The sequence below is a fragment of the Papilio polytes genome, unplaced genomic scaffold, assembly GCF_000836215.1.
Source record: "Papilio polytes unplaced genomic scaffold, Ppol_1.0 DF824191.1, whole genome shotgun sequence".
NCBI classification, from domain to species: Eukaryota; Metazoa; Arthropoda; class Insecta; order Lepidoptera; family Papilionidae; genus Papilio; species Papilio polytes.
The window spans coordinates 3,278,837-3,290,033 of NW_013525013.1; the positions used below are offsets into that span (position 1 = coordinate 3,278,837).

At 35.3% G+C, this 11,197-nt stretch overlaps 1 protein-coding gene across 6 annotated transcripts in view; it reads left to right on the plus strand.

The window, feature by feature from the left end:
• The window catches only part of LOC106110831 (probable cyclin-dependent serine/threonine-protein kinase DDB_G0292550), a 32,691-nt gene extending 25,899 nt beyond the window's left edge, over positions 1 to 6,792 (plus strand). For 4 of the 6 annotated variants that reach the window (XM_013292760.1, XM_013292761.1, XM_013292757.1 and 1 more), the window contains exons 5-10: positions 137 to 258; positions 857 to 1,001; positions 1,181 to 2,821; positions 4,256 to 4,627; positions 4,754 to 4,986; positions 5,388 to 6,792. In XM_013292760.1, coding sequence (XP_013148214.1) covers positions 137 to 258; positions 857 to 1,001; positions 1,181 to 2,821; positions 4,256 to 4,627; positions 4,754 to 4,986; positions 5,388 to 5,599 — 2,725 coding nt within the window. In that variant the 3' untranslated portion in view covers positions 5,600 to 6,792. Of the gene's footprint in view, positions 1 to 136; positions 259 to 856; positions 1,002 to 1,180; positions 2,822 to 3,067; positions 4,628 to 4,753; positions 4,987 to 5,387 lie in introns of all 6 variants that reach the window. The other 2 variants (XM_013292758.1, XM_013292762.1) reach the window with 2 other exon arrangements.
• The last annotated feature ends 4,405 nt before the right edge of the window (positions 6,793 to 11,197 follow it).

Sequence of the window (11,197 nt, forward strand, 5' to 3'; positions counted from 1 at the left end):
GTAAGTGGTGTGTGTTTAGGCTTTATTATGTTAGTATAGTTAAAAATAGATAGATTAACTGTACGACTTACTGCAACACAATGATTACTTAATTTGTTATAATCTTCGTCTATGTTAACTTATAAATATTTTCCAGGTCATCCCAGTCGCGCGACAAGACTACCAGCCGGTCGACGTCGGTGGAGTCGTCCCGCGGCGTGTCCCCGCCACCTCCCAGGGAGTTCGGCGACTACAAGCAGGGCCGCACCAGGGCCTCCGGTAATATATACACTCTTAACATTATCTTATCAAGCACACTTCTTACTGATATTATAAATGTGACAGTTTAGATGGATGGATGTTTCTTAAATTTGTAGCCTAAACGGCTGGACGGATTTCAATGAAATTTGGTATAGATTTAGAGGATAGTCTGGAAGAACACATAGGCAACTCACTCTTTTTTAATTCCACGTCGACGGAGTCGCAGGCAAAAGCTTGTTAATTATAAAGCATGGCTTAAACCACGTGAAAAATTTGGTATAGGCACCGACCATTTTCAGTTTTTCACGTAATTTTAATTATTAGTATAATGACTCACGAAACTTTTAATAAGTTAATAATCATTACAAAGTTGTTCATTTCTACGTAAGGCATCACAAGAGGTCTTTTTTGGTGACGTTTCCCCGTCAATTCCAAAGATACCCTGCCCTCTGGGGGGAAGACAAGATTACGTGGGATTTGTCGCACTAAAACCCACTCGGTAGCCATCATCAAATGATAAAGACGAAGGTTTCGGAACCTTCGGCACTTAAACTTCCCAGGTGATCTCTAGAGGTCTAACAATCTGAATAAACAGTGTAATTGTTTTTAATTCCAGAATCAATGTCGAGTAACGACTGCCACGAAGACGGCGCTCCTCACGTGCCTGTCATAAGGAATTCAAGAACAACTCAAAACAATTCAGGCGATGCGAACGTGAAGGCGAGGCAGGCCAGACTTGCGAGAGATATTAGTAGTACTAGGTATTTTCTGATTTTTTTCTTTTTAATACATAGTTATAGCAAATAAGGGGAAAGGAAGGTTGCTTGTATTTGTTTTTGTAATTATTTTTAATTGTTCGATAACGTTAAAAGCGTTCCTGTCTCCTTGTTTGTTCTAAAATTTCAAAGCATACTAAAACCCTTCCTTTCCTTTTCCGTAGAAACTCCCGAAATTCCAAATGTTCCTTACAAAGTAACGCCGAACTAACCCTAACAAATAAACCATCGTCAAATAACCTTAGAAATCGAGTAAATGTAAAGAAAAAGCAACAACTCAAAAAACTAGAGGAAATCACAACTAAATATAATGAAAGAAGAGAAAGGATAATAGAAGAAAAAATCGGATTGCCAAAACTTACTGAAGATAGCAAAAGTCAAATACCTGTTATAAAGAAAACTGTATTACAAAAAAGACGTTTTGTTAAAACAGGGACTAATTCCACTGAATTGGGGAGTCTCAAGGAAGATGATAAAGATACGTTGCGTTCGGAACAAAAACCAATTGAGAAACGAAATCCATCATCAACAAGAAAACAAAATGATAAATCAGATATCGCAAAGACCAAAAAACAAAACGTTAAAGAAAGCACTATGAGTTTAGATAGTCTCGAAGATGTTCAAAGCAACAGGAGTAACAATAGAAATTATCAATCTATTGGTATCAATACTGAACTGTTCTGTCCAAGTATTCCTTGCAAAATTTATACCTGTCAAGAACAGACTAAAGATGAAAAGAAAAAAACAAAATATTACGTGAAAGAACTAAATGTATCGAAGAATTCAAATTCGCTTGTTTCCGATACATCGGTGGAACTTTTATATAAAAACCCCAAGATGGAAATTTCTTATGATGAGCAATCAAAAGAAGTAAGTGAATCACAACTTGATATAAAAGAAATGAATTCTGTTAATTGTAATTTTCAAGATACCGTGTATGTGAATGAAACAGAGAAATATTCTAATCATAGTGCTGCAACTGTATCTACTAACGAAGGATCCAGAGACAGAGAAACTGAAAATAAATATGACGAAATAAATAATTCGTTTGAAGAATTTGAGGAAAACCATAACGAACACGATCTTAGTGCGGAGATATTTAATGATTCTGTTGAAGATTTACGGCAACCGTCGATAAATAATGAAATGAGTCGTCATGGAAGTGGTGATACTTATACGAAGGTGTCAGAAGGACCCACTGAATTAGAAGAATTTTTCAATTTAACAGATCAAATGATAAATATTAAATCAGCAGAAGATAATTTCGAGAAAGATATGGATGGATTACATACACCTAATTCTATTTCTATTGAAGCTTTAAATAAAACCGATTTACAACAACAAAATGTTGATAAACATGAATTTTCCGATGCATTAGCGGATTTAAAAAGCGATTTAAAGGACATATTGATTCAAACGACGGATGTTAACACTGCTAATAATCTAAAGAATGATGACACAAAGACAAATATACATGATATGGAACACATCACCGTTTTTGAGCTGAAGTTCTATGAGAAAGAATTCGCAGAAGAAATCCAGACTATAGAAGAAGTAAAGCCCCAATTAAAATTACCTTCAATATCTGAAACGAATAATTTGATGACAAAAGAACAATCTCATAGAAAATTGTTAAAAACTACGAAATCGAGTAAAAAATACAAGAGTTTCAACAAGGAAACTCGAAATAGTATAGAAAACAAAACTTTCATTGTTAACGAACTTCAACAAGGAGATAATAGCGATTCGCATTCGATTTCCTCAGAAGCGCCTCCATTAAAATTACCTAAAATCGAAATTAAAAGGTTATTCCTTCGTTCCTTATATACTATGTATTCATGTATTTATTTATACATCATTACCTTAGTAGTAAGTTGTGTACATATTTTGAATAATAGGATAAAGATGGTAAGTTGTGTGTGCATTTTATTTTTCTACTTTAGTATCATCGCACAAAAATCATAAAATATTATTTGTCTTCTGTTTAGTATAAACATTACAAACTTTCTTTACAAATATGGTCTACAGTCCATGCAATATCAACTTTGCAGGCTCGACGACAATTACGACCCCTTCGCGTCTGCAGCTAGACAAATGAAAGAGCTCATGTCGTCCGACACAAATATTCCTAAAAAAATGCAAACCTCTCCCAAAGAATTAAACAAAACCCTTCCCGTCCTTCGCCCGAATAAAGATAAAATATCACCTTCGCATCTCACAAATAATACAAAATTGATGAAAGATACACTCAATAAGACTTATCAGAAAACACCAACTTTACAAAGAATGAAATCATTCGGAAGTCCTAGTAACGAAAACAAGAGTTCGTTCGGTGGTAGATGTAGCTCGTTTAGGATAAACAGAAATGATAAAAATTCTAGTCAAAAATTAAACACAACGTTCATTAAATCGAGCAAAGAAAATATTAGCACCCCAGATAGGACCAATTTTAGTAGAAATAGTAATTTAAATAGATCGTTTTCCAATTATTCTTCCAATTACAATTCGCCCAAATTAAAAGATAAGATTCCTAAAATAGCACCATCCATGTATCATAGTTTTCAACGCTCGACAATAAAACAACCTCTAAAACTCGATAAGATAAAAAATGACGACGATAGGAAAAATTTCGTTAACCTTGATTCTATTCTGTCCTACGATAACGCTTCTATGACCGACAGTAACTATATAGATCCCAGATTAATCAATGAAAACGATAACTTACCCATCAACGTTACCACTATTCTTAATAATCCCGATATAATAAGCAGCATGGAGTCGTTACTTACGACGGAAAATCTTCCAGCTAAGTTTGACTCGTTTAACTTTAATGATAAAAATAATAAAAAATCTATAGCACAAATTAAAAATGGAATCAATAAAAACAATAACACGAACAAATCTAATGCAGCCTCTTTAAACGACCTTAATTCGCAATATGAAAAATTTATGTCTTCCTTAGAACAAAGTATAAATTCAAAAACATCCGTTAGGGACGATGAATCTCTTTGCGAGGATTTTGATCTAGAGGAGTTTATGACTTCCTTTGACGAGGAGGTCAATAAGCAAAAAACTGAAAAGAAACGCACATATAGTTCTACAACTAGGATAGTTAAACAGTCTGATATATTCGATACGCACAAGACTTCGAGTATAAATGGCGAAAGTACACCTATTGCCAAAAATTTTAATAATAATGGTATGATACCGGTTAACAAATCAATGTCTCTTGTTTTTAGCAGTAATAATGTAAAGGGCGACAACCTTTTCCCATCCTCCGTCAAACGCTCCACATCCCTCCTTGATTCCATACAGAAGAGAGGCACGCTGAAAGCGGAATCTTCGAAGAACCGTCACAAAGCGGACCTTCTTGAACAGGATATAATGCAATCTCTCAAGGACTTTGATAAATTCTACGAGTCGGAGAGAATAGAAAACAATCAGCCCAGTAAAGACTTAATTAGCAGCTCTAAGAATGTCCACAATTCTACAAAGAAGGAATCGCGAATGAAGGTCGAGAAGAAAAACAATAAAAACGAACAAATGTCGAATGGTCATTTCTCCCCCGGCGGAAAGCCCAGCAACGATTCAGCGTATAGCAGGTTAGTCAGGTAATTAATTCCTACACAAATGTAAAGTTAAAGTCAATACCAGAATTTTTTAATTCACTGTGACACAAATATTAAATTAATCCTTAAAATTTTCTTATTATCCAATAATGTTTACATTAATTCCAGCTTAAATAGGATATCTCCATCAAAATTATCGCTATGTAACTCCAAAGAGCCGACGGACTCTGAAGCGCCGGAGCGAAGCCACGCCGGCTCGGAGTCCGTCGACAGCCACAAGGACGAGGTCAGGTCCGTCTCCAGCCAGGAGTTCCTCGCCATGGAGCGATCTACAGAACTGAACGATCCTATAGCCAAAGTCGACGCGCAGTACAAGGAGCTCGGTGTTCACACATTAAGCGGTGAGAATTGAACAGAACATTGTTATCTATACTTATACTTACTAATAAAAAAAAATTTGGTTCACGTTATAACTACCGCGCCGATTTTGAAAAAAATCATTAGTAAAGTAATTTATTTGTGATATAGGCTGTGTTTTGTATTATTTTTGATTTCATGGGGGCGAAGACACGAGCAACAGCTCTTATTTAATACTTGGATGAGTGATTTAGTATATTCGAACTACATAGTTGGTCACTTAAAACAAAACAACCGTTTTTTATGACCAACAGTAGAACCTATTATAAGTGAGAATAAATAAGTGTGAAAAAATAATAGACAAACTTTTCTTCTATATCCTAATGTTTTTAAACAATTTTTCCATACCTTAAGATTTATTTTTAATAACATCTTAATTCTATAGAAAAGCGCGTCAGTTCCCGAGCGTCGTCTCAACGCAGCGCTGTGTGGCGATCGCGGCAGGAGTTGAGCTCGAGCGGCTCGGAGTCGTCTGTGCACGCGGAGCCGCCGGCCGCCGCGCGCCTCTCGCGCTTCTGCCACGAGTGCGGCAGCCGCTTCCCAGTCGACTCCGCCAAGTTCTGCATCGAGTGCGGCGTGCGGCGGCTGCTCGTCTAGTTGCTCTATGCACTTCGCTCGTCTAGCTATTCTATGACAGCGAAGCGTTCTCTAGTCTATGACGTGTGACGTCACCGTGGCGGGAATTCACGGTTTTTTGACAGTTGCTGTCGCCGAAATCAATATTGGATCTTTGATTACCTTGTAATAAATAAATTTGTGTAAAATAGAATGCAAAAATTATTGGATCAGCTTTTAAGCATCGAGTTTGAATGCTATTGCAATCTTTAGGTTGATTATTTGAACCAAAAGATTTGCATAAAATGGTTCGAGATGAGATATTGATTTCGGACGATACTGTACACGAATTTATCAAAGGTAAACCTCTTCTTATTAAAATGATAATACCAATTTCTTATGAAATAATCAAACAGATTTGGTTTTTATCACTTGGTGCGTGTATTTCATACATAAATGTTTTTTCCATGTTTGCAAATCTTTTAGTTCTAGTTACAGATAGTTTATCTTTGACAAGCAACTGAAATAACATTCTGAGTTTTAAACAATTGTTAATCTGAATAAGAATCGTCAATATTTATTTGTCTATCAATGCAAATATATGTATGTAGGTTGACTATGGAGTTAGATTTTAAATTATGATCAAAATTGTTATGTTTCGCGACGAAAAGCTAGTTTGCTTTGAATTAATAGGAATATAGGTAATATTTAATTAATGAGTAGTTTATACTACTTACTATTTAACAATGTGTTGTATCTAAATTAATTAAATGTTATTTGGGATACTATATGATTGTGCCTTCTCTGTGTAGTTTTTCTTCCTAAGATGGCAACACTACTTTGGAGTAATGTTTGTTTTTTTCTTTACCATGCTATTTCCCGGCAGCATTTTTTAAATTAAGCAACTGTGATAGTCTTTTCGGTTTTAATACTTATCCAAGTATTTCCTTAGAAATTTTGACATTTAACTTAATTCTTAAGTGCCAATAACTTTTGGTTTTAATAGATTTTTGTGTAGGTATTTATATTTTTGTTTTTATTTTGCACTTGTTAACAAGGATATTGTTTTTATTTTATGATTTTAATACCCAAGCGAACAAATTCTAAATAAAATCTCGTCTGTGCATATAGTTAGCCATTTTAACAAGACTGATTTAATTTTTGGAATATCAATGAACCTAACTATAACCTATATCGTTTTAATGTCTGTATTGTGTAATAAAATTAACATTAATATAATTGTTTTTTTTTTTAAATAAAACAAAACCTGTAAATTCGATCATTTATTTACCTCAAAACTTATATATCTAAAATCTCTTTATTAATACAAAACAACACAATAATATTTTACTTAAGAATACTTAGGGTTAATACATCAACTATATTTTCTGATTGCAGTAACAGTAGGTCAACATACTGTTACATAGTGCGACCAACTTATCTGGCCTGGTGGATTAAAAGTCCTACAAGATTTTTAACCCATATAGAGCATAATCATTTCATTTCACCTGGGATAAGGTTACTGCATCAACAAAAGCAGGAATTGATAAAAGATAAAAAAACGCTACATCTGCGAAAACATGATATTAAAGTCCATAAAACAAAGAGGTTTCATGGCCAATAAGGACACGACACGCCATAATAATTATGTCGCGGAATCTTAAATTTAAAATGCCCTCTATTTTCCCTAAGAACGATTAACTTAAGCGTTTGTAAATGTCCAAAATAAAAATAAAAGGTCATGATCCCTGTTGCTCATCGTCCACGAAGGATATCTATGAAGGAACGCGAGATTGTCGAACAACAGGTAAAGCAGTGGTTGGACAACAATATAATTCGGGTAAGTTATTCAGAATATGCTAGCCCTATTGTGTTAGAAAAAAAGATGGATCCACAAGAGTTTGTGTTGATTATCGAGATATTAACAAGAAGATGGTTAAAGATGAATATCCTTTACCAATAATAGAGGATTTGATTGATAAGTTAAGTGGTGCTAAATATTTTAGTGTTCTAGACTTAGAAAATGGATTTTTCCATTTGAAAGTTAGTGAGGAATCTGTCAAATACACTGCCTTTGTTACCCACCATGGGCAATGGGAATTTCTTAGAGCACCATTTGGCATTTCAGTCTGCCCTAAGTATTTCACTAGATTTGTATCAATAATATTCAGGGAGTTAGTATCAAAAAATATAATGGCAACATTTATTGATGATATTATTGTGTATGCTGAAGATGAATTTCAGGCGTTGGAGAGATTAAAATGTGTTCTACAAGTTGCATCCACTCATGGATTACAGATCAATTGGAAGAAAGCAAACCTAACATCGCGACGAGTGGAATATCTTGGACATATGATGGAAGATGGAAAGGTGAGACCTTCACTTGATAAGACTGAGGCTGTTATGAAATATCCAGAACCGAGGACATTTAAGCAATTGCACAGCTTCATTGGACTGACGTCTTACTTCCGAAAGTATATTCCAAATTATGCTTTATTGGCCAAACCGCTCACTGACCTCTTAAGAAAAGATACCAGTTTTTCTTTTGATGATATACAGAGACAGGCGTTCAATGTGTTAAAGCAGAAGTTGGTAAGTGGCCCAGTTTTATCTTTGTTTAATCCTCAACTTGAGACTGAGCTACACACAGACGCATCTAGTGTGGCTTATGCGGCTATATTGCTGCAGAAGGCACCGACTGGGGAATTACATCCTATTCACTACATGAGTAAGAGAACTACCGATGCTGAAAGCAAGTACAGCAGCTATGAGCTGGAGGCCTTAGCCATAGTCAAGGGCGTTAAAAAATTTCATCATTACCTCTTTGGGATTAAATTTAAAATTGTTACAGATTGTCAAGCTTTTAGTATGACTTTAAAGAAACGGGATTTGACACCTAAGGTGGCTAGATGGGTGCTTTTACTTGATCTGTATGATTATGTATTATGAACATAGGTCTGGCAACCAGATGAGACACACGGATGCCTTAAGTAGGAATTGTTATGAAGCAGTAATGGTGGTGACCTTGCATGATCAAATAAAACAAGCACAAGACTGTGATGAGGGATTGAAGGCTATAAAGGAGATTTTGCGGGAAAAACCTTTTGCAGATTATTATTTGGAAAGAGGCTTACTTTACAAAGGTATGAGTAAACAATTAGTTATTCCTAAAAGTATGGAGACAGAAATAATTAGAAGAGTTCACGAGCGCGGCCATTTTTCTAAGAAGAAAATGATAGAGTTAATTGGTAAAGATAACTTCATTAAAAATTTAAACAATAAAATTGAGGAATTTCTTGTAACCTGTATACCATGTCTACTAGCTACAAGAAAGGAGGGACATCAAGAGGGGTTTTTGCACTCAATTGATAAACACAATATACCATTGCATACCCTGCATTGTGACCATATTGGACCTTTATCACAGACAAAGAAACAATATAATTATATTTTTACTGTAGTAGATGGTTTCTCAAAATTTGTTTGGATTTTTCCTACCAAGGGTACAACCTCAAAAGAAACTTTAAGTAAACTCTCAATCCTTCAGCAGATATTTGGCAACCCTACAAGGATTATAACAGATAGGGGCACTGCATTCACCAGTTTGGAATTTAGAGACTATTGTGAAAGAGAAAAAATTGAACATGTAACAATCACAACTGGTGTACCACGTGGTAATGGTCAAGTTGAGAGAATACATAGGATTATAATACCAATTTTAACAAAACTTTGCATTTCAGATCAGTCTCTTTGGTATAGACATGTAAGCCGTCTACAGCAAGCCTTGAACAGTACTTTTCAGAGAAGTATCAACACTACACCATTTCAGTTAATGACCGGAGTAAAGATGAAAATAAATGAAGATATAGAAATCTACAATTTGTTGCAACAAGAGAATATAGATTGTTTTATGCAGGAAAGGGAAGAGTTAAGATGTTTAGCTAAAGCGCAGATAGGAAAAGTGCAGGCGGAAAATGCTCAGTCTTACAATAAGAAGAGAAAGGAAAGCACTAAGTATCAGGAAGGGGATAGAGTTGTCATCAAGTGGACCCAATTTGGTTCTGGTCTCAAACTGAAGGAGAAGTTTTTGGGGCCATATGTAGTAACAAAAGTCAAGGGGAATGACCGTTATGACCTAGAAAAGATGCATAGCTATAGAGAGGGACCTACCAAAACAAGTAGTTCAGCAGATCAAATGAAACCATGGCCTGGGTTTCATGATACTTTAGGCGAATAGCCACTTTCATTTTTTATGGTTCTTACTTTTTCTATTTTTGTTTGATATTTTTTTAAATAACTTGAGCAGATCTCTCTTTGTATAATACAAGGTGTAAGGCAAAGATAGTCAGATAACAGTTACAAAAATGAACAAAATTTGTCTTGCATTTGCAGTATGAAGGTTCCTATACGATTGTAATATTATAAAGATTGGGGGTGTTAAGAATTTCTGGGGCAATAAAAACACTTTGTATCCAAAATGTAAGTCTAGTTTTTTTTTGTGTTTCGTTAAGAATTTAATGGTTGCACTCAGTTGTAGTGAACTGTTATTGTTTAATTCTGTATATCATTGTTAATCATAATGTGTTATGTAATAAGATAGGTTAGTTTTAACTATAAGATTGAAATATTGTAATTCTGGTATGTTTGGGTGAAGTCTCTTTTTATTTTGTATAATGTAGCTTGTATAATATAACCGAAAGTGTGTTTAGGTTATACTAAGCATGTCAGAGGAGATCATGGTGTGTGGCTAGAGGCAGCCAAACCCAGGATGGCCGAGATGTAGGTCTGTGGTTTCAGAACGAAAAGGAATGTTAGGTGAATAAGATTGATACGCATGAACGACTGATTGGAAAGAACGGGATGGATGAATGAAAAAAGAATGAAGGAAGGGTGTATTAAGACGGCAAGCCAAGACGTGTGCAAGTGATTTATTTTATTTTAAGAGAGAATAAATTAATAGTTACGACGAAATCTTTTATTCTGCTCACCACGACACCACATAAATAAAACAATGTAAGATGTAAGAATGTCGTTTCTAAACGATGACTAGAGTGAGTGATCGATTTGACTGACTTATAAAAGACTGAGTGATTGCAGGAATGGAAAAAAAGACGCGAGATAGCTGTACGTGTCATAAGACGAAAAAAATAATTAAAAACCCTTATATTGTAAAACTAGGGTTATGGGTTAAAAATAAAGTGACAAAAGAAGAAGGCCGGTTATTTTATCGCCCCAACCCAATAATTTTGTGGGCTCGTACGCAGCAAAGAGATGATTGAACTGGATTTTCATACTGTGGTGTAACCGTGCGAGGCGGCGTGGTTACATTTAAAAGACGAATACGAATAATTAAAGATGACAGCAAACGACGGCATCTCCGATGCCAGCAGACAGCAAAGGTACGCTTATTTTTATCAAAATAATTTACACGTGACGGCCGAATTGGTACCTAAATTCAGCTGCTAAGACAGTACGTATCCAGTAAGTAAATGGATACAGGATGTTGAGGATACTGGAGAAATATTTAAGTGGGCTCCTTTACAACAATTACTAGTGGCGAGGCGATCACTCGTCGGTACGGCAGAATTATGGTTAAAATCCGTAAGGCCATTCATGTCCTGGGAAGAGTTAAAAAGAGAA